General features: G+C 41.7%; 2 protein-coding genes across 5 annotated transcripts in view; both read left to right on the forward strand.

Annotated features, from left to right (window-relative positions):
* The first annotated feature begins 3,113 nt into the window (after nucleotides 1-3,113).
* On the forward strand, nucleotides 3,114-9,079 carry uchl1 (ubiquitin carboxyl-terminal esterase L1 (ubiquitin thiolesterase)). The gene is made up of 9 exons (XM_086295341.1): nucleotides 3,114-3,188; nucleotides 3,286-3,297; nucleotides 3,734-3,862; nucleotides 4,269-4,410; nucleotides 4,654-4,739; nucleotides 6,279-6,326; nucleotides 6,603-6,672; nucleotides 6,759-6,817; nucleotides 8,093-9,079. Exons 1-9 carry the CDS (start codon nucleotides 3,156-3,158, stop codon nucleotides 8,174-8,176), a joined length of 663 nt encoding a protein of 220 aa, XP_086151467.1. The 5' UTR covers nucleotides 3,114-3,155; the 3' UTR covers nucleotides 8,177-9,079.
* A 1,411-nt stretch (nucleotides 9,080-10,490) lies between these two features.
* The window catches only part of LOC147327614 (uncharacterized), a 31,549-nt gene continuing 14,827 nt past the window's right edge, over nucleotides 10,491-27,212 (forward strand). For 3 of the 4 annotated variants that reach the window (XM_086295342.1, XM_086295344.1, XM_086295343.1), the window contains exons 1-12: nucleotides 10,491-10,906; nucleotides 20,151-20,221; nucleotides 20,333-20,402; nucleotides 20,492-20,598; nucleotides 20,687-20,717; nucleotides 20,814-20,924; nucleotides 21,392-21,519; nucleotides 22,137-22,207; nucleotides 23,942-24,143; nucleotides 24,300-24,500; nucleotides 24,956-25,264; nucleotides 25,433-25,702. In XM_086295342.1, the coding sequence (XP_086151468.1) occupies nucleotides 10,796-10,906; nucleotides 20,151-20,221; nucleotides 20,333-20,402; nucleotides 20,492-20,598; nucleotides 20,687-20,717; nucleotides 20,814-20,924; nucleotides 21,392-21,519; nucleotides 22,137-22,207; nucleotides 23,942-24,143; nucleotides 24,300-24,500; nucleotides 24,956-25,264; nucleotides 25,433-25,702 (1,682 nt within the window). In that variant the 5' untranslated portion in view covers nucleotides 10,491-10,795. The remainder of the gene's footprint in view (nucleotides 10,907-20,150; nucleotides 20,222-20,332; nucleotides 20,403-20,491; nucleotides 20,599-20,686; nucleotides 20,718-20,813; nucleotides 20,925-21,391; nucleotides 21,520-22,136; nucleotides 22,208-23,941; nucleotides 24,144-24,299; nucleotides 24,501-24,955; nucleotides 25,265-25,432; nucleotides 25,703-27,212) is intronic. The other variant, XM_086295345.1, reaches the window with a different exon arrangement.

The following is a 27,212-nucleotide window of genomic DNA, read 5'->3' on the forward strand; positions in this document are numbered from 1 at the left end:
TTCAAGATCAAATGGAAGAAGATGAAGTTCCAAGAATGAAGGTCTTAACTCAAGCCTCCAGTGTGTGATCAGAGGAATATTCCGCAAATATGAGGAGCATTCAAATGTATCCGATTTCTCTTTTCACTTCTTCTTCCTTCTGTCCTCTTCTACTGGATTTTCTATATACTCTTGCTTTCCCCTTTTAAACCCACAGGTAAATATGCCATCGACACAGGCAGACGGACAAATGGATGCAGACATATAGAATATATCACCAGCTACCCATTTCAGTCTGACCTGTGAGCCCACCCACATGAAATCTCCGCCCTTCCCTCAGGTGACTTCCATCATCACATCTGATTAAAACATACTTTTAAAATCCATTCTGCCTGAATAAAACATATATTTTGTAGGTTCAGTACAATGTACACTCATTTACTGCAACACTTTATTAGGTACACATTCCAAAGATCAGACCCCCTTTTGACTCCACAACTGCCTTATTTTTTTACTGCATAGATTCAAACATGGTACTGAAAACATTCCTCAGAGATTTTGCTCCATGTTGACATGATAGCACTACACAGATTTTCAGCTGTGTATTCATGATTTTAATCACCACATCCAGCAACAATCAGTCCAATTGAGATCTGATGATTGCGGAGACCATTTAATACATAAACTCACTGTTCATGTTATAGAAACTAATTTTAGATGAATTGAGCTTTTTGAATAGCACGTTATCCTGTTATAGGCGGCCATCAGAGGATGGGTATACTGTGGACACAAAGGGATGGACATGGTCAGCAACAATACTCAGGCTGTGGTATTTAAACAATGCTCAGCTGGCACTAAGGGCACAAATTGTGCCACCACCCATATGAATCATTGATGCAAGACAGGATGGATCCATTCCTTCATGTTGTTTAGACCAATTCTGACCCTATCATACAATGTGATACCCGGTATGGTCTTCTGCTGCTATAGTGTTTTATGTTTTCAGATATGCTCTTCTATATACTTTGGTTGAGATGGGTGGTTATTTAAGTTACCTTTTTCTTACTCTCAGCCCAAAGGAGTCTGAACATTCTATGCATATTATTTTAATGGCTGATTAGATATTTGCATTAGCAAACAGCTGAACAGGTGCACCTCATGGCGTGGCCAGTGGGTGTATTTTAAAGTCCATTCTCCATGAATAAAACATGCATGCTGTAACCACAGTGTATTCGTACATGCAAGTACCTTAAAGAACCCAGTTTCAGGACACACTAGGCAGCACATTGATGAACACAAGCTGAGCTTTCATGGAAAACGTAACTGAAATCAACAAAACCAAAACAGAAGGAACCAGAAAGACAACACAGTCAGTAAAATTGGTTAGCCAACAACTTGCAGAGGAGAAAATAGGACTACAAATAAGGACCATAACTACAGGTGAATCCAGTGAAGGTGGAGTTGATAGCGAAGGAAAACAAACACAGAGGAAGTAAAATATGGGAAGACCCACAAGGAACAGCAGTTACCAAAATACAACAGGAAGTTACTGCAAATGAAACACAAAAGGCATACAGACAAGGGCAGTCTTTCTGTCTTTCTATCAGTGTGAAGAAGTTTAGCTACACATCAGATGTCAGAGTCAGATGATTCATGAGCTATGCAGTATGAAGGAAACAACATATTTTCATCAAGTAAAGTTTTCATATGCACAAGTGTACTTGTAATGTATGTAATGTAATGTTGACATTACATTCATCTCTTATGTTATTGTGCCATCAGGTGGAAGGCAGGAGAAAATGACTCTATTGCACATACAATTTACTCAGCAGGTTAGTCTCACCTAAACAGACAAGTACCTGCATAAATAATCAGGTGCTAACACAGGCATATAGGCCAGAATCACACCAAAGGAAGCAAACAGATGCAGAAAAGCAGGGAATATAAGACACAAGGAAACAATCCCACTGGAACCCTGGGCTAAGGTCATATTTAGCAACTAAAGTCTGTAGAGTTTTTCTTCTTTATTATTATAATAACAATTATAATAATTTAATATTATTTAAAGAACAACAACACAAGCAAATGAATAGTTAAATACATTATCCTGAAGCAGAAAACCCCATGTTTGGGGAAAAAAAGAAATAAAAAAATCTGATTTTCAAGGACATTGCACACAAAGATTTCATACAAGTAAAAACACTGAGATTGTTGTACGAAAAACACTCTTCAGACTAACCATCCAGTTCTAGGTGTGGCACAACATGTGATTACAAGTTTTATCAATTCAGGTTTTACTTACTACAAGCTATAAACTCCTAGCCTCATTTCATATGTAAATATGCTCTTTAGTTACTAATAAGTGGTTGTTTTTAAAGGAGAAAGGCTAAATAATAATAACTCTCTCTGGTAAAGAGACCAGAATAATAGTATTTAGGTATGGGAATACATTTGATCATTTATTATTACTAGCTTGGGTTATTTATTTTTTTAAAATATGGTTATTTGAAAAAGTATTATTTCTTCATACTGACTTTTTCCACGTTGATTATAATTGTCATATAACATAGCGAATTACAGAAAAAAATAATCTGTTTCTAGTTTTCTCTTAAGTGGTCTGTGGAAACAAGGACGACAAAAGGGGAATAAACGTAGTCTGTGCACTACAAATAAATATAATTAATATTGCTGTGACTGTTAGCTTGTTGCATGTGCAGTGAACAGGAGCGCAAGTAGCAAAGACGTTGAACAGGTATAAGAAGGCTGCAGTTTAAATCTTATTTAAGTGTTAGAGGCTGCACAAGCACAAGTATTGTTGATAGGCAGTCATCAATACGCCACACCTACTTTCTAGAAAGAACGCGATTTACTCGGAATGATCTTGTATTTAGAGGTGTCATTTCATGAATATCTACTTTTATAAACGTAAATGTCTTTCTGATATGTACTTTGGTATTCGGGCGTGTAGAACGTTAAATTTGGCGTTTAAGTCTGTCTGATATTTGTCCGGTAGTTTGCTAAATCTGTGCACCGACGGTTATTTGCTCTGGGCCCACCCCCGCGTCTGTCGGTAAGTGGTATGATCAGCAGCGATAAATAAGGGTACACGCGCGGCTGTTCGCTGTAGTCGAGATAGCAGATTGACCTAGAGAAGTGATAGCTCAACTTTAGCAACAATGGAGTGGACCCCGATGGAAATCAATCCGGAGGTAAGGAAATGTGTGCTTAATTACAACAGTAATGCTTTCAAAGACAGCAGATTTTTGTCTTACCGCTGTCTTTTTTCGTTTGTTTTTGTTGTTTCAGATGCTGAACAAGGTGCGTATGAAATTAAACGTTAGCCGCCGAATAATGGCGACATGTTAGTAACCACTGATTGACCCAACCGCGAGGTAAGTTTCACAGAGGCTAATTAGTTTAGAGGGCTGTTAACGTGTTTCCAACATTGAAACGCCATCAGACCACTACGAAGCACCAGTATACCAGTAGAGGTGTAGTTGCATCGCCAACTATCCAGGTAACAGCGTTAATTGATACTAAAAATGAAATTATCAGGGTTAACAAGAGTTTGACCGTTATCCCATATTAACGGGCAGTAGCATCCTTCCCGCGGCTGTCCCAGTGTCTGGGCTAAAGGGTGTGGCCTGAGTGAACCAGCATAACGCAGCATCTCTGAGCAGCTTCTGAGAGCATCGTCTGCCAGTGTGCAACTGTTGGGGCTTATTCTTTATTCCGTCATCGTTGTGCCTTTCAGATGATGGGAAAGCTGGGCGTTGGTGAAAGCTGGCGCTTCGTCGACGTGCTGGGGCTGGAGGGTGAGCAGCTCTCCTCCGTGCCGAAGCCGTGCTGTGCCTTGATGCTGCTCTTCCCCTTAACGCAACAGGTAACACCAGGGTGGTGGCGCTGACTACTTCCTGGAAGGGTGGGTCGAGCAAGCGAATATTGGCCGTATCGAGTGGGGTGACGCAGAGATGCAGGGAGGGCATGGATAGAAAAAGAACTCCTAATGTTATTTAGATGGGTAGAGGAGTGAGAGCGAGAGAGATGGCTACGAGGAAATGAATCAGCAGATGCTATCACTACTATAAGTTTGAATGCAAATGGTTAAAGTTTCATATTTTTTCACATACTAAACAGTTTAAACATACTGCAGTTAATAAAACAATGGAATCTTTTTTTTTTTTTGGATGGTTGAGATCTCCTGACTCAGCTCATTTTAAGTGGTAGACCCACTACACAGTATTATCAGACTGATGATGACATGCCTTTTTCTCCTCCCCCCCCTGCAGCATGAGTCTTTCAGATCTCAGCAAGCTGATAAGGTTTCAGGAGGTTCTGAGGCTTATTTCTTGAAGCAGACAGCAGTCAATTCCTGTGGCACCATTGCCCTGCTCCATGCTGTGGCTAACAACAAAGACAAAATGACTTTTGGTGAGTACAAGAGGGATCTGGCGCACCAACTGAACATGTGTGAATAAATATTTAAATTGGTGACTAAAATAATTCTGCCTGTGTAAATTTTCCTACTGGACTTTCCAAATCTGTTTCTATAAAATGCATGGAGGAAGTGTACTAAATGAAAGGTTAAACAACAAAGAGTGCTGTTACCCCATGATTCAGCTTGATGTGCATAATCAATCTTCCTGGTATCTAAGATAATGTTGACATTTTCAGATGGTGCCTCTGCCTTGAAGAAATTTCTGGATGAGACAGCAAATATGTCTCCTGATGACCGTGCCAAACATCTGGAGAAAAACAAAGTAAAGTGCAGTTAAATTATTTGGTCTATAATAAATCTGATTTGGTAGATGAGAACCAGAATACTTTAATAATCCCTAAGGAAATTAGGATTATGGTTGCTCCAAGACAGTAACAGTAACATGTTGAACTAATTAAATAATATGATACATTACATAGTTTACACATTTAAGAAATGGCTCTAATATATACAAATCGCTCAATTATAAATATCAAGAATATTACAGAGGTGAAATATATGATTGACATTAAACTCTAAACTGAAACTTTGTCATTTGGTGTTTTACTGTAAAGCATGTGCCACGGGTGTAACTATTGCAGTGTGCACAGTGTATTATATGGAGTTGTAGAGGGAGATGGGCAGGAATGATTTCCTGTTTCATTCAGTGGTGCTTTTTGGTAATCTCAGTGTCTCACTGAATGTGCTCCTGTGACTAGCCAGCACATCATGGAGTGGGTGAGAGGCATTATCCAGCATTGTCCTTATCTTGGGCAATATCTGCCTCTCAGACACCACCCTAAGGGAGTCCAGCTCCGTTCCCACAACATTACTGGTTTTGTGGATCAGTTTGAGTCTGTTGGCATCTGCGACTCTTGACCTGCTGCCCCTGCATGCAACAATCCTGAGCATTGTCGAAAAGATATTAAAAGACCTCTGCTGCCACCTCAGAAAATGGAGACTACTTTGGCCCTTGTTTTAGAATTCAGTGGTGTTTTTAACCCATTCAAGTTTATTTACTGTGTACTCCAAGGTATTTATGGTCCTCCACAATGTCCACATTGACCATGGATTGAAATGGGTCAAGGGTTTCCTGGCCCACCTAAAGTCCACAATCAACCTAGATAACTGGAGTCCAGCAAGTAATGGAGATTATTGGGACTGCTGAGAGACATTGACACCAAAGTCTAATTGCTGGACAAACTAAAAATTAAAACAAACTAATCTTTTTATCCTAAAGTCTTCACATCTAGGAATATTAGATGACTTGTACAATAGTCTGTCTGTAGTATACTTGTGTCGACCAACCAAATAAATGTAATGGCAAAGTATTATTGTATAAGGGGCTCATCTGACCTGAAATCAGCTCAATTGTACAGGGAAACTTGCAGCGGTCCATTTTAAAATGGATGCTTTAAACTTCAGTTTGAAATGACTTGTCCTCCTTTGTGTATATATAAAAAAAAAAAAATGCTATATTGTGCAAACATTGTTAATGTCACATAGGTGTATGTGTCTTTATATTCCAGTGTCATATCTGAGACTAGTGTCTGCTAGCAAAGTTGTAGTAAAGTGAAAATGAGTGAATATAATGGCCTAGAATGTTGCATAATGGAATTGGTTTTTAAGGCCACTTGGGGGTGCCACATACTGCCAAATTTTCTTTAGATGTAGTAGGTGGGTTCACTTATATACAAAACACTATAAAAACCTTTCAAACTTGTTTGACTGCCCTGCTACTTTTTTTTTTTTTTTTTTTTTAAATAAAAATGGAAGTATTATGTTTCATTAGTTACATATTGCACGTTCTTCCCCCTTTTAGGCAATCTTTGATGCTCACAATGAGATTGCTGCACAGGGCCAGTGTCGGGTAAGGCATTTTACCACAACATCGACACACTGTACCACATTCAGACCAAACACATGTAATGCAGGTCAATGTTAGACCTGTGTAGGACAACTTCATATGAGATTGCTGTTATGAGCAGTTTTATTTCATTAGCTTCCAGGCAGTTACATTGTTATGGACCACATGTGAGATGGGGTGCGGGTTATTAAAGAGATCAGACTATATATTTAAACAGAAGTAGTTGTTATGGTATCTTTGCTTTTTTCAAAGTTATTCATTTTGTCTCAACCTTCACAGCCAGAAGCAGATAAAGTCAACTTTCACTTTATTGCCTTCGTCAATGTAAATGGACAGCTGTATGAATTTGGTAAGAATTTGGCCCCATGCACAATCCTGTAGTTACTGTCCCTGTATTTGTTTTACATTGTGGATTCTAATATCTTATATCTTAAGATGGGAAAATAAATGGACCAGTGAACCACGGTCCTACCAAAGAGGAGTCCTTTGTAATGGTATGTATATCCAGTTATTGAACTTTTCAGTTTTTGAACATTTACAAACTGAAAATAACAGTCATTGTTCTTTGCATATCAACTAGTTGTGTATTAAACTGGAGAGGGAGTGTGAATGAGAGTCTGCCAAACTGGGCTTAGTCAATTTGTATATCTGATATACAAATTGCAGTCATTTAAAATGAGGTTAAATTATTACATAACCTGGCAATGAAATGCAAAAATGTGTGAGTTTTGCAATTATTAATTCGTAAATTTTTATTGGATTATTTATGATTGCGGCAAATGATCACAAGGCAAACCCACGTTTATGTGAGATAAAACCGCATCATTAAATATGGTAATTTATTGAGAACTAGATATGGTAAAAGACTTGCCTCTAAAGTAAGAATTAGTATTTAATTTAATTGAAGTTCAACAAGCTGGTTTGTTTTATGAACATCTGCTTGTAATGCATTACTACTACCGGAGGATGGCAGTATTGCACCTGGCAATGGTGTCGAATGCTCAACAAGTTCCCAGTTAATACCACAGTATTGTTTTAAAATCACCCAGCTACTAGGAAGTTGAATACCTTCATTCCACTATGATAGACTTGCACTGAAGTGGAACTTGCTAGACTGCTGCTTTCAGAGCTACCTATGTGCACAGCATGTAATGCTGTTGAAACATTTAGAGCAGAGGTCCTCAACCTTTTTTGCGCCACGGACCGGTTTATGCCCGACAATATTTTCATGGACCGGCCTTTAAGGTGTCGCGGATAAATACAACAAAATAAAACTAGTACCGGTACCGAAAAAAAAGAATTTATTCATAACACACGTGAAAAGACAAAGGAAAACAGAGTAAATGATACAAACGATAACAAAAACGCTGAAAACAGATTTAAAAACCATACATTTCACACCTGAACCTCAACTCTCGCGGCCCGGTACCAAACGACGCATGTACCGGTCCAAGGCCCGGGGTTGGGGACCACTGATTTAGAGGATGAATTTCCCTAAAGTGTTTCAATTTAACTTAACATGGATCTGTGTTAACTGGCAGCACTAGACCTCATTATCAGGGCATTTACATCAGTGATATTGCCCAGACCTACTAAAATATGAAAATATCAGCAGTAAAATAAACGTTAATACAAATGCGCTTTAGGACAGTCTCTCCTCATATTCTGAATAGTGCACTCCCATTTTAAAATTAGTTGATGTATTGTTTAAATATAGTGGATAGAGTTTTGAATAATTAGTTGACATGTCATCTTTTGATCATATCTAGGATGCAGCCAAAGTGTGCCGTGGATTTATGGAGAGGGAGAAAGGTGAAGTGCGCTTCTCTGCAGTGGCTCTCTGTCAGAATTAAGATGTTCAGTAGGACACAAAATTGAGCAAATTGTAAACCAAAATGTCCTGGAGCGTTCACATGACAAACAATCAACAGGCAACCTGTGTGCGCATACATCTGCAGACACTATGCACTAAAGCACATTGTTTCCACATTTCTCTTATTTCATGAACAAAGTCTTGTTTAGCATTACCACATGTACACAAACACAATCAGAGCCCTTTGTTCTGCAGACACTAACAGTACAAGCCTGTCCATACAGTTTAATGTGGTTTAGCTGTGAATCTGTACAGCATGTGGTCATTACCACTGCTTGTGTGCACATGTCTGAAAGTTTTTTTTTTTCCACTGCATCTGTGTCAAACTCAGAAGACTGATGTTAAAATACCTTTTGTGCCAACAAGTGTGACAGATGAGACAAAAGATGTTGAGGGAAGTTTTGTTTCTGAAGCCCTTTAGTTTCTGTGTGGTTGAGTTCTTAATCTGATGTTCTGCTGAATAGCCCAAATGTATCTGTAGAAATAATCAACCATTGTTTAGAGCAAGGAAGAAACCTACTCACTGTTTTGAAACGTCTCTGGAAAACTGAGGTTCTTTCTGATAAGCTTATGTTTAGTGTGATCGCAAATCAGTTCAGTTCATTGCAGTGTTCAAAAAATGAACAGGCACCTTATTTAAAAACCCAAGGATCCACAAATGATCAAACGGATATACCCTTACTGTGCCAGTTTAACAGATAATACAACTTCCAAAGTGAAGTAGGGAACATCTGAAGTGCTACTGTATGTTGGTTGTTGTGCAGTGCTGGGTGTCTGGCTGTGTTTGAATTGTTTACCTTTCTGCACTTTCAAATCCTATGTCGCTGTCGTTATACTGTTAATACAGCTGTGGGACTATAATAAAGCAACTGTTGTCTCCTTGTCCTGTTGTCCTGTCTCCTAATATCCATTGGGTATATTTAAGTAAACGGTACAGGGAAATGAACTACTGGGCGATTGTGGCTCAAGAGTTGGGAGTTCGCCTTGTAATCAGAAGGTTGCCGGTTCGAGCCCTGGCTTGGACAGTCTCGGTCGTTGTGTCCTTGGGCAAGACACTTCACCCGTTGCCTACTGGTGGTGGTCAGTGGCGCCAGTGTCCGGCAGCCTCGCCTTTGTCAGTACGCCCCGCTGTGGCTGTGAATGGGTGGATGACTGGTTGTGTAAAGCGCTTTGGGGTCCTTAGGGACTAGAAAAGCGCTATACAAATACAGGCCATTTACCATTTCACTGTTGAGAACTTTTCTACCCCTGCCATTACTCTAACATTACAGGCTTTTAGCTGACACACAAAGTGAAACCTTTGTCTTGTGATGTGGTTAAACGACCTCAGGCTCATCCTGGACTGCACTTGGCTGCTGTCCAACTTCAAAAGAGTGAAACTAGAGGAAAGAGCTGTCTATAGCACCTCATCATTGTGCTTACATAAGACAGTCTGTCCTTCAGGTGAGCAGGCAGCATACTGGCACGAGCAACACTTCATGTTTTGATAAGAAACAAAGGAACATGACAGTACACTCAGGCAGTTAGAGCGGAAATATTGCATTTATTTCTTACTCTGAGAATGTCTTTCTGAACAGGTCACTGGATCCAACATAACTGGTTTGACCTGCCAGCTGAAAAAGCCACATTTAAGCTCAGTGATCTGAAACAGCTGTTATCACCAGTGCTGATAGTTACACATGACCAATCCATTCTTTTTAGTCTGTGTGTGTTAAACTCCAACACATGCCACTTAAATTGAGCTACAACTTAAATTGACTAACCTGGTGGTGCTGGGACTGGAGCTCACAGGTTCTTGACTTTTTGAGTCTGAAGCAGGACCTGATCAACCTGATATGGGGGGCAGGAGCCTGTTACCCTGCACCCCCCCCCCCCCCCCCAATCGTTTTAGTGCTTTTTTTTTTTTTTTTTTTTTTTAACGTATACATGATGTCATGTCATTAATTATGGGACAGACTTCAGTATTGTCACATTACTAAACTAAAGACTTATCAGCTGTGATATAGGTATTGTATCTTGATTATATCATGCTTTGGAGATTCATACCAAACAAATCTGATTTTGTGAATAAAAAACACGCTGACTTTACCTGCCTGTGATTTAAATACTGCAGTTTTACATTTCTATGGTGCTCTTTGCTTCACATTTTAAAGCCTACAGTCTACCTGTGCTCAGGTATGACCAGTCCCCTTCAAACACATTATGGGTCACCTTCGAACAGCCCCCACCTCCCTCATCACTCTCTCTCTCTGCATCTCTCCTATCTATCTCGACCTCCCCCGCAGAGATTCCTGCCTGCGCGTTCACGTTTCTCGAAACGCGCGGCGGGGGCCGAGGACAGAAGCCTCGCGCAGTTCGGCGGAAAAGAGTCATTATTTTTAGCGCCTGTTTCGCGAGGAGCTGCTTGTCTGTCTCTGCGCCACAGTCTGCGCAGAGCTCGCGCGGAGCACGAGAGGACCCGCCGTGACAGAGCGCGGAGTTGCGGGGGAAGCGCGCGAGGACGAACATAACGGGCTCCGGACACAGACCATCTGAAGGGAGGCTTATCACATATCACGTATCACCGTATCGTCCGGCTTTGGTCTCGGCCTGTCCGGAGATGGCTAGCCCCGGTGCCTCTGGAGATTCACCGAATGCCCCGCGGGAGCAGGAGCCGCTGGAGCAGCACCATCCCGAACCAGCCTGTCGGGAGGCTCAGAAATGGATAGAGGTAAGTGAGGAGAGGGGGGCTCAGAGGCCTGCTGCTATTGCACACCGGGGACATAAACGGGTCATATAGCCACACGCTGTGAGCGGGGATATAAATAATCACCCCAGGCGTCACCTGTTTGGGAGGAGGGGGACGATGCGGTGTCCGTGTGGGACAACAGCCACTGTGCGTGTGAAAAGTTTTCACCTGTGTCGTCGTCCTAATGACACTGACAACACCTGCTCTGTAGGGACTTTAAACGCCGCTCGGGCTCGAAAATAAACCGTCATCATGAAGTAAAAGCTCGCAGAGTGTCTGTTTGTGTAGGGACGATGGAGAGCCTGTTTTCTACTTGCTAGGAGGAGAAACGCCCCCCTTTTTGAGGCGCGAGGGGATTCCGGTTGCCATGGTTATGAAACCGGGCCAGTGTTCACGCACGAGATGCTTCACTGTACCCACGGTTGATCGCATCGGATGAGATTATCATTTGCTGCATCGCTTCCACCATCATCTGCTCGGATACAGTGCCTCCTTCCATCAGCCTGAGCGGTGAATCACGGTTTGCCCGCGGAGCTGCTGCCTTATGACCTATTTTATACCTCCAGAGCGGCTCAGCTACCTGCCAGCCAGCATTTCAGATAGAGGAGATAAAGGACTGGAGCTGCTTCAAAATGACTATTTTTATTTTTTTTTAATGTTAAGTTTTGGCTTTAGCCTCACACCATGCTGTGTTTTCACAAGACTCCCACAGACTGTGCTGGCTGTCCTGTACATTAGCCAGTTTGCCACAGGCTCTGGTAGAGAGAGAACAGGATGCTGTTATGGATAAAGCCCCTTAAAATGTTTAACTTTGTTTCCTACCTGGTCCTACTTAGAAGAGATGTAAATACAAAATGCATCTTTAAAATTATGATTTAATTTTTTAGGGGAAAAGAAAAATCTATGAGATACCTCTATATGAAATCATAACTGTCCCTCTTGTTGAATCAAGAATTAACTGTAATTAATCACATTTTTTTGAAAGCTGAGTACAATTTCACTAGTCACTGCCAGGCCTGATTACTGTCACACCTGTTGAATCACTTAGATAGAACCTGTCTAATAAAGACAGGTAGCAAACTAAAGGAACTGAAGGATCTCAACAAACTCACGATTTAAAGAAACTCAAGAACAGCTGTGAAACAAAGTCATTGACATATATCAGTCTGGAAAGAGTCCCAAAGCCATTTCTAAGGCTTTGGGACTCCGGTGAAGCACAGTGAGATCCATTATTCACAAATGGAGAAAACTTGGAACAGTGGTGAACCCCTCCCAGGAGTGACCAGCCTCACAACATTACTCCAAGAGCATATTGATGATTCATTCAGGAGGTCACAAAGAACCCTCGACAACATCTAAAGAACTGCTGGCCTCACTTGCCTCAGTTAAGGTCAGAGTTCACGATTCAACAATAAGAAAGAGTCAGGACAAAAATGGAGAAAAAAAAGGAGAAACCCACTACTGACCATAAAGAACACAAAGGCTCCCATTTATTTAAAAAAACAAACAAACCCCAAAACAAAACATGTTGATGAACCCAGAGACAAAAAATATTCTGTAGTCTAACACAAAAGTTTTGGGAAGCTTTAAGTCCTGTTACATCTGCATTAAACTGACAGTATTTCATGAAAAGAACATGATAGGTAATAACCAAATGCACCAGCAAGTCCTTCTCTGAGTGGCTTCAAAAAAATAAATAAATAAATAAAATGAAGGTTTTTGGAGGAAGCTTCATCAAAGTAGGACTTGGGTATGCTTGAAAACCATCCAGTGTAGGTGAATTAAAACAATTCTGCAAAGAACAGTGAGCCAAAATTCCTCCACGGTGGTGTGAAAGACTCGCAGCCAGTTATCACAAGTGCTTGATTGCAGTTCTTGCATCCAAGGGTGACAGAACCAGTTATTAGGCTGAGGGGGCAATTAGGATAGCTGTTTTCCCTCAATCATTTAAAAAATGCATTTTGTATTTACTCGAGTCACCCTTTTGCAGTTGGACAGCGGCAATTACTTTTTCACAGCACTGGAGCTCACACTTGGTTGAATTTTAATATAGAGTAAGTCTCAGTGTCCTGTCATCAATGAGATGTGAAAAACTGCAGCAAAGCTGAAGCTCGACCAAATTTGAAGCACAGCAAGCTCTACATCTATTTTGTCCTCAGTAGTACTTGTCCTCTTTTAATGACAGTCCTGACGTCGAGGCTACAAAGGGTTACATCTATACAAGAAAGCACACCTAATACTGAATAATACTCGTGTTTTTGTCGAGGAGAAGCTGGATTCAGGAAAGCTTCATAGCCAAACAGTTAAGTGAACAGGCCTTTAATGAGTGCATACAGATAAGACTGAAATCCAATCAGAGATTAAACAACCAGCCAGTGCACTTAGTGTAACAGTGGCTCCTAATCTGGAGGTCAGGACCCCATTGGGTTGCATAATGATTAACAGGATAGAAGAGTAAAAGGACTGACGGTCCGTTAGCTGCATTAGTGATAATGGGGTACTTCTGGTTGTTGTCAACATGAGAATAATGGATTTGTTTTAAAGATAATTCATAGATGAGCTCAGATTTGTTGAGTTGCAGATTTGTTACTTGTTCATGTTTAAAAAGTTTGAAAGCTTTATCCATAACTTGGAGTATTCATCATTGTATTTCAGGCTGTGTGTGCTTTATTTATATGCACTCCATTTATTGTGACTTGTATCATCATTTAATAAGCATTAGATAAATAACTTTACATATGCATTGTTGTGTTGCCTCCAAACTTGTAAAGACAGCAGTATATTCAAAGTACTGAGATGAGAATTTAAAACACAGTACTGTGTCTTTATTGAGAAGAAAATCGGTCTTCAACTTTCAGATTTATCTAACACTCTAAATCTTGGAGATAAAAGTCATTTTTAAGCCCTTCTGCAGTTGGCTGAGTCCTCTTTGTTTTTTTGGGACCATCTGCCACTTTCATAACTACATATACAGCTTCAGCACCTGATAGTTTTTGACCCTACACTGTGGACTGTGTTAGCTTTTCCCTCAGCAGCAGGCACAGTCTAGTCTAGGTTAATGCCCACCTCTTAATCTTAATCTCTCCTGTGTCTTTGCTCAGTGTTCCTCTCGCTTTGTCGTCTTCCTGCCTCCTAATACTCCAGTTATTTTCAGGCTGCTCAGGCTCAACCTATTTCTGGTGGGGTATTTTTACACTCTCACAGGTGGGGATGGGGATTCAGAGATGACCATGCCACCAAACACTCCCTGCAACTTGTTCAGTGCCTGTCTGCCATGTCTGTAAACTATGCAAAGTGTATGCACACTCACGCATGCCAATCAGCTATGCATGATACTCCTGACAGCCTTGCACACTCCTCGGACACGCCCCGGTCGGGTGACACCGGTCACTATGGGAACATAACACGGGCAGGCTCTCAGGTGTCACTCTTTCCAGTGGGGGCAGTAGGCTATATATCATCAAATGACCCGAGCAGGAAATTCAGCTGGCACCGACAGGGCCTTTCTATCTGTTTATAGACAAGACAAGGCAGGAGTGTCATAGGGCTCATACACACAGTCTCAGCTGCTGAGCAGGTTAAACTCAACTTGAACCTCAGAGACAAACGTGAGCCTCTGCTTTCATCAGCATATACCACATAGCAAGAGATAGAGTCAGATGCATGGGGAATAAACTGAAGAATGTGTATGCCTGAATAAGTGTGTGTGCGCGTGTGTGTGCCAGATGTCACAGCTGTCCAAGTCAGATTAACGCTGATAGTCTCAGACAGCCAGCCGGGCTTGCACGGGAGAGTGTGAGAGCATGGATTCATGGATTTTCCATGCATCAGATGGGGAATGAAAGAATTTCAAAATACTCGCACAGGCTCGTTGTTAGCAGAGGTTTCTTTGGTTTATGGAAAGTCACTCTCATGTTTTACACAACACGCACAAAAACCAAATTGTGACTGGATGTGGTAATGTGGTATTAGTCTCTTGTGCATGAAACAGTACTACAGTTTAAGGTTCAAAGCACATCAAAATCTACACACAACCATATTTTTAGTGAAATATTTAAACAAGTATTATTCTTGTTGACCATGTGATAAAATTTTAAGATGTGGGTCTATGTAGTGAACACAGCTATTGTTTATCTACAAAGTACAGTAAAATGTAAATTAAGTTATCAAAAATGTCTAAATATGTTTTTGGAAGCTTCAATACTGGATGGCACCAGCATGGTTGACAGAGATCAGCCGGCAAATAAGATGACATTTGCTAATGTCAATGGCCGATTTATCTCTTGGTTTGCATACTTTAAAAAACGGATGGATAACGTTTTTTTATTGTTGTTACCCTGCTGGGTGGGTGGGTAACCAGTATGGACACCTAAGTTTGTGAATACGATAACTTCAGAATGAGTTGTGTTGGAGTTTCAAATTGATAACATAGGGATATCTTCTAGAAATTTCAGATGTATTCTAATCCTGCTGATCTCAAGGTCAGAGGTCAAATTTTCTGAAAATCTTGTGAACTCATGAATGAGGTGACGTAGGATTTTGAAATTGATGCCACAGGTATATCTGCCAGGAGGCTGAGGGGCAAAGGAATCTACATAGATTTCTTTTTTTCATTGGTATAGTACATAGTATAATTAACCAAAGAACAAAGAGGGGCAGCATGGTGGTGCTATGGTTAACTCTGTTGCCTCATAGCAACAAGGTCCTGGGTTTAAATCCACCATCTGTGGAGTTTAGTAGGTTAATTGGTGATTCTAAATTGGCTGTCTCTCTGTTCCTGTGACAGACTGGGGATCTGTCCAGGGGCCCTATGGCAGATAGGATAGACTCCAGCTCCTCTATGACCCTGATTTCTCATTACTGGCTACATGGTTTGGATCTTGTGGGAAAATTGAAAATTCTTTCATTATAAGTTGATATATTCAATTTGTATTGGGTCTATTTTCACAAAGAAAAGCATCACCTCATTAAAATATGGATGGTTGGATGGATGGATGTTAAACACAGAATATAAGCTTGGGTGTAATATTGGTCTGACACTTCCTAATCATTTATTAAGTAATACTGGAATTACATAATGAAGTGCCTCTGAATTTGTATTTAACATAAATTGGGGGGTTGACAAGATTACAGAACATTTATATTTGGAAAGAAAATAATATGTAGATTTAACTCAGGAGGTTTCCTGACAGTTGCATCTTTAGCAAAGTGGCCCCAAATTGTCATCATGTTTAGTCTTGACCTGTGAAACCCTGTCTTTTACCACCTAAATGGATTACAGCACATGATATTTTTCTCCTCCTCTGCTTCCTATGTGTCTGCTCTCTCATTCTTTCCATCTTTTCAGTTGTTAAAATAAAGGGTACTTTGGCCTACTTCTGCATCTCCCCTACCCATCTGCGCATACACACACACACACACCTCAGGGTTTAAGTGGTAGCTGCTGCTGCCATTCACGCAGGGTGAGCAGAGCGATCCACTATGAGCGAGGGTCGAATTACTGTTACTGGCGCTGAAATACCTCCGAGGCCTTTGGCTTGGGTTTTTGTAGCTAACATGAATACATACAATACATAAAGCCCCAGTTCTTCTTTTGGCATCTTCTCTTTTCTCTTCTGCTTCAATATTTTTGAGCTCTCTATCAAAAACATGCACACTTACATTAGTCACTGTGTTTAATCGCTGCATTTATTTCAGTTTCAGCTCACATAACCAATCGTTAACCACCTCCACCTCCCACCCACTGTCTGTTTGCTGTCTCCTCCACAAACACACACACACACGCACACATGAACTATACAAAACACAAACAGTAGTCCTGCTCTCCCCTAAATACAGTACTCTACTCTGAGAGTAAATTATACATGGCTGTGCTCTAAATGTTTTACAGTCTTTAAAACACCTAACGAATACCAGCCTGCATTTAAAACCCTGTACTGAGGAGAGACTGCTCCTCTCTTCCTGATGTATCTTCAAAGAGCTGCTTTCATGTTAACACTTTTTTCTTCAAGGGTCAGTTTAGAATTAGAGTTTAGAACTTAGCTAGGAGATGTTGTGTGTGAATGAGGGGCCTCACAAAGATAGAAATATAAGCTTTATGTATGTGTTTCTCTGTGGGTGGGTGAGTGTAAGAGAGTGACACACAGAGTGATGAAAGACAAGAAAAAGAAGTGGATGCCAGTGGGAAACATCTGTTCATCACTTATGTAACAATAAAGAAAAGTGATATTGTTTTCATAGCTACAGATGCACTGTGCTTGTGTGTGCTCTTCTTCAAGAACAATATGTGCAGTGGAACTAAAAAAGAGAAATTGAAATAAAATATGTTGTATTTTATTTCAATTTCTCTCTTTTTTTAATATAATACATTGTAAATGGAGTTTGTATGTTCTCTCTATGTCTGCGTGGGTACTCTAGCATACTCCCACAACCCAACGTACTTGTATATGTACTTTGTAGGGTTAGGTTAATTAGTGGTGCCGGCCAATAAATTCAAATGTATTCTCAGTGATCAACTTTAATCTGGTATGTATCCTGTAATTTGCCACCAGTCTGTATATGTGAAAAGCAGAATCAGAGAGTGTGGGCCTGCATTTAACGGTTTGGGTGCTAACTGTAATCTCTACTAATCTGGATTAAATGTCTAAACAGCATTGGTCTCTTCTCTTTCATTCATCTTTGGCCTCTGGTTACACAACTGCTCCTGAAAGCATGGCGTGCGGGTGCATTGGTGTGAGGGCGGTAAATCACCTCTGGTTTTCCTGATTCTCTCCTCTCCTACAGGATAGAGTCCAAATCAGAGCCTAGGTTAGAGGATTGAGGTTATCGCTGCGGCATATGGGAACATTTTGGATAAAATTGAAAGAGGACACTGAGCAGTGTGTCAGCGACGTGGCGTCATTCTAATTTGGTTTCAGCTGATGAAAAAATGCTGGGGGAAGGGTGAGCAGGGAAGGAGCAGGTTCCTCTGTCAGGAAAACAGAAAGGCACAAATCCAGGGCCTGTGTAAGCATGTGTCCTGTGAGTAAATGCTTCACATATGGGCTGCAAATAATGATGGAAGAACCGCCAGGTGATATCTTTCTTAGACAGAGAACTATGTTATTTATCGCCAAGGGGAAATTCAAATACCTAGGAGCTCATTTTAAAGAAACAATCATCCTTCCAGTCATAACCATAAAAGGATTAGATGTGTAAAATAATTTAAGAAATTGTGGTAAAAACAGGAGGTGCAGTCCATCCAGGTTGATGCAGGAGGCAGAATGTGTACGAGTGTGAGATGATGTTTTAGGTGGCTTCACTTCCCAGAGTGTCCACTGTTGTCCATTATAGGTTTCAGTTTCTTCACCACAGTTTCATACAGGCCTAATGGACATATTTTATCAATTTTGCTGCAAATTTACAAAACAATCCTCATCATTCAGGAGCCATTTAAATTTTCTCTCTAGCCCAAAACAGTTGAAGAACATGGTATTGTGACTCGTGCATGATAAAATCTACGTGGAGCTGATTTTTTCTGTCTGTGTTCAGATAGCGTTATCTTATGAATGCCTTGTGCTACCATGATAAACCAAATATTCATGTAAAGCTTGTGTTCTCTTCTTTATGAAACCATTTGAATGAGAGTTATGATCATTTAAAGAGCACTTGTAAAAAAGTGAGTCCAGCCTTCTGCCAAGCAGAGAGTTGGCTTTTTCCACCAGCTTATCCAGCCGTCTCAGTGGGAAGAAGAGGCGGCTCTGTCTCTTCCTGTAGAGAGCATTGGTGTTCAGCAACCAGTCCAACTTGCCATCCAGTAGGACCTGTCCTCGCCTTGTATGGAGACTGGCAGATGGGATGCTCTAGCTCTACTGAAATCAATCACCATCTCCTTGGTTTTAGTTGTGTTAAGTGGGAGGCAGCTCCCACTGCATCAGTCCCTGAAGGCCTCACCAAGGTTCCTGTATTAGTGCTCTTGTCCACTACTGATTCATGTCACAATAACTGTGTCATCACAGTATTTTTGCATGTATTTAAAGTCCGCTGTTTATAGTGTTAACATGAATGGTGCTAAAACAGGCCACTGTGCGCCCGCTGTATCACACCTCACCGTCCCAGAAACACAGTTGACCAGCCTGACGAACTGAGGTCATACTAACAGTTTGTTACCCAGGACATCAGGAAGGGATCCACACCCAACCCCTCCAATATGAGAGGCTGGAGTTTGTCCAAAACACTAGAGAAATCAATACACTAGATTCTCACATGCATCCTGGCTCTCTAGGTGTGTGTAGGTCCTGTGCAGCATGTAAAGGACTGTATACAATGTGGTCCTGGTGACAAAAACTGGAGGGGTCCTGGACACGAAGCCTAGACTCAAGAGGGGGAGGGCCAGACACTCCAGGGTCTTTATAATTTGGTAGGTTAAGGTCATATATTTTTCTCAACCGGTCAATATACTCTGAGCGCCGGTTTGAGAGAGGATGTTTTCCACTATTACAGGACCACTTTCCTTTGGCTGCTTCAGGCTTCTCTTCAGTTCCCACTCCAGACACCTGAGCTTCTCCTTGTCCTCCTCTTCGAATGCCTGCTTTTTTTCTAGTTAAGGAGCTTTTTCATGATCCAGGATTTATTTATTTATTGGGAAAGCAGCCACATGTTTCTAACTGGAGCCACAGCATGCCTACAAAAGCTAATGTAGTCCCTGATGGTGTCCATCCTGCTGTCATTGTCCACATCTATGTTGTTATCCTGTGACTCCAGCAGCACACTCCAGTCTGGGCACTTGAAACACTCCCTAAGACACCGGTTAGCCTCCAGAGACAATTTCTTGAATAAGCGGGTGGTAACAAGCCGCCTCATTACACAGGGTTTATGTGTGGGCTGAAGAAAGACCAGATTGTGATCTGATCTGACAAGTGGTGGTAAAGCAGAGATATCATTCACATTAGCATCTTAATGCTAATCAGTGCTTGTTTATTCTAACTAAAGAGCTGAAAAATATTTGCTGATTAATTCTACCAACAGTAATAGAATACCAGTCTCTTTTTCTGTGTTATATAATGTTGTAAATAGAACATGTTGATGAGTTTTGGCCTGTTTTAACTGATCATACAGAAGAATCCACAGGTGTTTTATTTATTCTGTGATATTTTAAAGAAATATTCACCCATTTTATGCAAAGAGCTGCACTCTGTGTCCCCATCCACCACCTTTACATCTGTGTTTTCCTGTCCTTCTTCCACAGGCTGTAACCGGGAAGAGCTTTGGAGACAAGGACTTCCGCAGTGCGTTGGAGAACGGCATCCTGTTATGCGAGTAAGCCTGTGACCTCACTTCATATCACTTTTTGATGTCTCAAGCATCACCAACATGCACAAACTCCCATAAGACTCAATAAATCTCGGCCTCTCCTCCTCCTCTACACAGGCTCCTAAGTGCGATCAAACCAGGACTCGTCAAGAAGATCAACAGGCTGCCCACCCCCATCGCCGGGCTGGTAAGGAAACACTCTCCAGTGCGACACTGATCTCTGTAAATCACCCCTGTTCAAGTGATGAACTGACCGGCTGTTGCTGTCTCCTCCAGGATAACCTGTCAGTCTTTCTGCGTGGCTGCGAGGAGTTGGGCCTGAAGGGCGCCCAGCTGTTTGACCCAGGGGACCTGCAGGACACTTCCATACGAGCTAACCTCAAGTAAATGAGTGAATGTGCAAATGTGTGGTTTGTGTTTTTTTACAGTAGCAGAGTAACATGCAATAGTAATATTCTTCTCTCTTGTTAGGGACTCAGACTGCAACCGCAAACTAAAGAATGTGAGTTGTTACCATTTTTTTTCTTTCGTTAGCTTGAGTATTAGTCTGTTTGGCATTTATAGATATACCCTAAACCCCTGTGGCTGTGTCTCTCAGGTGCTGAACACAGTGTACTGGTTGGGGAAAGCTGCCAGTGGCTGTGCTTCCTATAGTGGGCCTACTCTAAACCTCAAGGAGTTCGAGGGGCTTCTTGCTCAGATGAAGTTGGTGAGTGAAATCACAGCGAGGTACAGAAATGGCAGATGGTGTGGGGGATGGACCTGTTAGTTTCCTGTCTTTGTTGGGGTGTCCGAGATGGGAAACAGGAGACGGGTTTGTTTTTGTTACACAACAACACCTGCAGACAGGATATGAAAAATTGTTCAGACTGGATCTGTGGACTCCATTGAATCAAGTCTGTTTAAATAAAATACCCTTTTCTAGTTTTTGCTTCTTAGACTTGACGACCCATAACTGAGCTTCATCATGCATTGCTCCTGCTTCACACAGTCGACTGCATATTAACCTGAGATACCATTAATTTGAGATCTGTGGACTCAGTGGTGTCTTTTAAAAACAGCTAAAAACTCATCTTTTTAAACATGCTTTTGGTTGATTTTTGTTTTTATGTTTTAGCTTTACAAATACAAATACAATTTTACTTACTTAATTTACTTAACCTGATGTGTGTGCAGGAGAGCGAGGAAGGAGGGGACAGTTCACAGAAGCGCAATGTTAGAGACAGCGGTTATGACTGCTGGGACTCTGAGAGGAGTGAGTCCCTTTCTCCGCCACGGCACACTCGAGACAACTCCCTAGACAGGTGAGACACATCTGTCAACACTCCTGAACATGCTGTATAATTTGCTGTTGCAGGCACAAGGGTATTTAAAATGGACCTATTATGCTATTCCTAATTTCCTAACGATGGCAGATGCTTATATTAGGCATGGCCAAAGTTTATAATAAAAAGGTCAGTGGGGGCTGCGAGGCTCAGGTTTCAGACTGCTGTCGACATTCATACAGAGTTTTTCGCTTTGTTCTGTATGATGTCACAGAGAAAGAACGGGTTCCCTTCCCACCAGGTGTTCACACCTTATTTTTAAATGGAGGTGGGGGCATGGATCTAAATATGGACAAAAGTAATGGTCCATCTACACATCACACCTACAAGAGCTGCTCAGCCCGCAGAAACCCATGCCATGAAGCATCCGGCACACAGTTTTTGTTCTGATGTTAGAGTGTATCAGAAGAGAGCACTGCACTGCTTTTATCTTTGCCAGGCCAACTCTGGGCCCCAAGCCTTATGTTTGACACCCCTGGTCTACCCTGAATTGCACAGCTTTTGACCTCCATTTGTGTTCAAACAAGTGTCCCATCAGTGACTTCAGTTACATCATGTCTAATGTATTCTGGTATGTGTCCTTTTGTTCTTGCCAGTCTGGATTCCTTTGGCTCACGCTCGCAGCACAGCCCTTCTCCCGACGTCGTGAATCGAGGAAACAGCGACGGTCAGTTCTGATGAAAAGCCTCTGAAGTGGATCCTGTTTTTATATTTTCAGAGAGCTGTTTGCTTCTCACCACTTCTACTGTGTCAAGCCTTTGTTGTTAAGCTGGTGGCCTGCAAAGCTCCCAAATGACTCTCAAAGGAAAACTGCAAAAGTGTAGATACCCAAATACTCAACTACAGCATTCCTTTAAATACAAATCTGCTCGTCCAGAATTAGACTCACTGCTGTTCGACAGCATGTTGGTTGTTTAACCTTCATATAGTGCAACTGGTCAGACTGGCTGAGGGCAACAGCTGAATATCACAGTGTGTGTGTGTGTGTGCGTGCATGTATGTGTGTGTTTTGGATCCCAGATGCAGCAGCTGTTGGTCCCAGTAGCAGTCTCTAGAGCAGGGGTGCCCAATCCCGGTCCTCGAGAGCTACCGTCCTGCAGCTTTTAGATGCATCCTTGTTCCCACACACCTGAATCAAATGAATGGCTTGTTATCAGGCCTTTGCCAAACATGATGGCATGCTGAAGAGATCAAACCATTTGATTCAGCTGTGTTGGAGTAGGGATGCATCTAAAAGCTGCAGGATAGTAGCTCTCGAGGACCGGGATTGGGCACCCCTGCTCTAGAGGTTTGGACCTGTGAAAAGACACAGGCTGAGGTTAACATCCTGCCTGTCACACGCCGTGTGTGTGTGTGTGTGTGTGTGTGTGTGTGTGTGTGTGTGTGTGTGTGTGTGTGTGTGTGTGTGTGTGTGTGTGTGTGAGATGGAGGGAGGGGGTATCACAGACATCCTGTTTGTGTCTTTTATGTCGACACTATAATGTACCGTATGCTCAGCAGGGTTACAAGAAAAACACTACCCCCAAACCACAAATAGCCTTATTCCCTACATTTCCTTTAGGTCATGGAGGTAGGAGTAGAAAGGACTTTGTGATGTTGCTATAAATTGATAAAATGCTTAAAAGTATCTATAATGATCATGTCACAAGTAATAAAAAAATATGGTGTTACTGTTTCTTTGGCAACATTTAGAAAGAACATTTACACAAAAGATTACCATGTGATCTGTGTCTGAGTGCTTCAGCTGGGTAATGACATCTCATCCGTGGGTGTTCGCACCTGGTATAAATAATTGGTACTAATCTCATTATCTTGATCCTGCACTTATTGTGGTTGTTAATGTGCAAATTAGTTATCTGGAGCCTGTCGAACTTGTTGACAAACAGGATTCATGCCAAAGGGGATTGTCACTGCCTTCAGTCACTTTTTGTGAATGAAGGCTGGTTGGGCTAGTGGGAGATATTTGCTGTCAGGGCTTTGAGGCAGAAGGCGTTCCTTTCTTTGATGTTATTTTCAGTTTTCAGTTGCAGTTTGGTTAGATTTGAGAAATAGCTCTGCTCGGGCAAGTTTAGGAAAAGATGGTTTGCGTTGATACATCCTTTTAACAACATTAACCACATCTTAGATTGCAGTCTGGGAGGCAAACTCCTGCTATGTAAGAATCTGATGAGTCTTTTTTTAAGCTACCAGGAGGAACTGAAGTGGCCTTTAAAATGTATTGGCTGCATTTAAATGTCGTTTCTCTTCTCCTGATAAGAGTCAACTACAGATTGCATCTCAGTGTCAGTGAAAACTGGGTCCTGTATGTCTCTATGTGTTATATCGAAGGCCTAATTTGAAGTAACTGCACGACCTTCAGCATTATTTTCTCTGTAATGCTCTGTTGCTCTTTGTTGCCCAGGGCGAGGCAGCGACTCGGAGGCCGATGCCCCCAACAGGAAGCCAGATGTGCGGAAGGATGACATGTTGGCCAGAAGGACTTCCAGCAAAGAAGCAAGAAGTTCTGTCCCCTTTAACCAGTTTCTTCCTAACCGAACCAACGCCACCTCCTACGTCCCAACTCCACGGCGAAAACCACATACGGAAGAGAGAGAGCAGCGGAGGTAATGAGCAACATATTAAAAATAAATTATTTGGCTTTAAATGATTTCCAAAGCAATACAAGTGTCACTGTGGAAAAACAAAAACCGAGGTGAAAAAAGAGGTAAAAGCACAAAAAACACAAATGTGCTTTTTTTAATCTTCCTGCCATTCCTCAGTCAGCCACAAGCTACTGCAGATCAATGCAAAAAAATTACACTCCTCCACAAAACCTCCAAGACTGTCACTTGGGCACCTGAGAACAATGGGGAAAAACAGGAAGAGGAAGTGGTCACCCAGGAAGTGTTGGAGCAGAGGAGGATGCAGAAGCTGGAGAAGGCAGGAATTAAAGTTCTTCCTGCTGTCGTTCGCTACAGCAGGTCAGGGAGGATGGGCATGACAACTCCTGCCTCTGCTGTGGTGGAGAAACGGTTTTGTTTACATGCACTAACATGAACTTCTGATGGTAGAAACAGGTGCTCTGGATGAACCTTTGGCTTAGTGATGCTGTCTGCCTGTAACTGTCTTGCTGCTTTAAGGAGAATGTTTGTGTGATAGCCCACTGATGTCTGTTGTGACTGTGAACTAACTGATTTGTCATTGCTGGTTTTATGGAGAAGAGACATATAGGAGCAGTTAAGCCATGTCACTTTGTGTTGTGATAGAGGTTTCAGCTGACGGGAATTCTGTGTGGTTGTGTCATGTTTCTAAAACACATAAAGACACATCTGACTACTGACCTGGACTAACAACCGTTTGGGCGCATGTCAATCAAAACCCGCACATTACTATCCTCTGAAACTGCCTCGCTGCACTACCCCGTCTCTAACCCCAGCCCTCCCGAAACGGAGGAAAAGGAACCGAGGTCACCATCTCCGAACATCATCCTCCGCCGTGATAACGACTTTTTGAGCTCCCAGAAGTCTGCGTGGGATTCCCCCTCTGACGGGGAAGAGGAAGCAGCAGTGCGGAAAGTTCCAGATGTCCGGAAGGATGACTTGGCGTCCAGGCGAGCTCATCGTGGCACAGTCGCACCCAAAGTGCACCAGTTCATCCCTCCTCCATTATGTACCGATAAAGACAGAGAGCGCTGGGAGGGCATCAGACGAGCCTCGCAGCAAATGCTTCAGGAGAAGGAGATCAGGTTAGCAAAGCGTGGTGTTGTTTTGACTCCATTTCCTCTCGCTCACCTCTAAACGTTCTTCTCACTCTTTGTTTCTTTGCCTGTTGCGGTCACTTGTGGTTTGATGTGTTGCGCTCCACTTTGATGTGTGCCGTGTGATGCTGCTGTACTGGCTCTGTGGTTGGACAGTGAGAAGGAGGCGGTTGCTGACATCATTACACGCAAAGACAACCCCTTCCTAAACTCTCCCTCTTGCCACGAGGAGGAGGAGGATGAGGAGGACGAGGGACACGAGGGGAAGGTTAAAGCGATGCCTAATAAGCAGAAGGACGACCTGGCTCGTAGACGGGCTCAGAGTAGGCCCCTCCCTCACAGGGACGGCCCGGTCAGCTTTGTGTCTTCCTCCATGAGCCAGGCAGATATGCAGAAGTGGGAGAGACTCAGGATGAGTGAACCAAGGTGCCCAAAACACACACAGTCTGTTTCAGCAAACACGCAAGACAATGTATGTAAATGCTGCTGTATGCAAAGTGTGTGATCTTTAAGAGGTGACAAGAGAATGGGTGGTGTGGGTGGGTGTGTTTCTTGTTTTATTTTAGTCTTCATCAGATCATCAAACTATTTATTGGTAAGCAGTTCTCATATAAAGAAGTGTTTAATTCATTTTTTAGCTGAAGCAATATAGATTCAGTTTGTGTCAGCCACTTTAAACCCCCCAGCAGGGTGTGACACAGAAGAGTATCACGTCTGGTGTTTTAATTGGAAATGTTATCAAAAAGGTGGAGGATAATGAAACTGAAAATGAGATGCTTTCTATAGAATTTAAAAAGGCAGAAAATTGAATATTCAGCTATCTAAAACCCAAACAACAAAAACATAAGTGAAATTATAATTTTAGAATAAATAATTGTTGTAAAAAAAACCAACACGTTCAGCCCGTTAAACAGCCAGAGGAAAATTCAGAGATTTTGTTTCAGACTTGATTGTTAAATGAGATAATAAATGATAATAAATGAGATAGGTATGAGTTTTAAAAAGTTTCAGAGTAGCTTTGTTTCCCTTCAGCTTTTTATTGTATAAAATGTTTTGTTACAGTGTATGTTTTATTAGTTTCAGTGTCACTTTGATTATTTTAGTTGATAAGGATAAGAACAGGTATTGTAGTACAAACCTTGTGTTGTAGACGTCATAGTCTCAATAAGCATATCTAACAAAGCCTCCTCTGAAGACATATTTCTATAATATTATTTTTTGGCACAATAGCATTTCTGTTTGTTTTCATTTTTTAAAGCATGTTTTTGTTTATTTTGATTTAGGTTTTTAAAAAATTCACACTAAGTTTTAAGTTTTGGTCAACAATAATAACCTTACACCACAGTGGTATCAGTTTTTGGATCTTGTTCCTGGCAAGTGAGCATAGTTCTCAAAATGTCTAATTTTACTACACGCCTGTGCCACGGCACTATTTGGCTCATTCGTGCTGTTGGCAAAGTGACACATTAATAAAAGTTTAAAAACATTAGGCGTAGTAGTGTTTTTCAGTGTTTATGCAAGGGAACAAAAGGGTCCCTTTAGCCTTTTGCTAGGTGGTTGCTAGACAACACGATGATAACATCATAGTATCTGATATAGATAAAAACCTTCAGGGGCCTAAATGTATCTGTGTACCAAGTTTAGTGGCTCAACTCCTAATGGTCCAGGAGGAGTTTGCGGACAAACAAGCAAACAGACAGACGTTTCCGTATCATAGTCACATTTATTACATTTACGAACAATTAAATAATCATCAACAATGTGAGCTGTCACTAGTTAAGCCTTTAAATTAAATAACGTTTATAGCCCTCCCAACAGTCTCTTACTGTTAGATATTTAGAGTAATTTTAAATTACATCTCTCTGGACTTTCCCTTCTTCCCTCGTCTCTGTTGTCCCCCTGTGTTCTCGCCTGCTGTTTGTTCTCCTCATCATTG

Source organism: Aulonocara sp. 'chitande type north' Nkhata Bay, linkage group LG6 (genome assembly GCF_057382095.1).
Source record: "Aulonocara sp. 'chitande type north' Nkhata Bay isolate Kocher_YH1m ecotype deep benthic linkage group LG6, A_spYH_male_GT1.1, whole genome shotgun sequence".
NCBI lineage: Eukaryota > Metazoa > Chordata > Actinopteri > Cichliformes > Cichlidae > Aulonocara > Aulonocara sp. 'chitande type north' Nkhata Bay.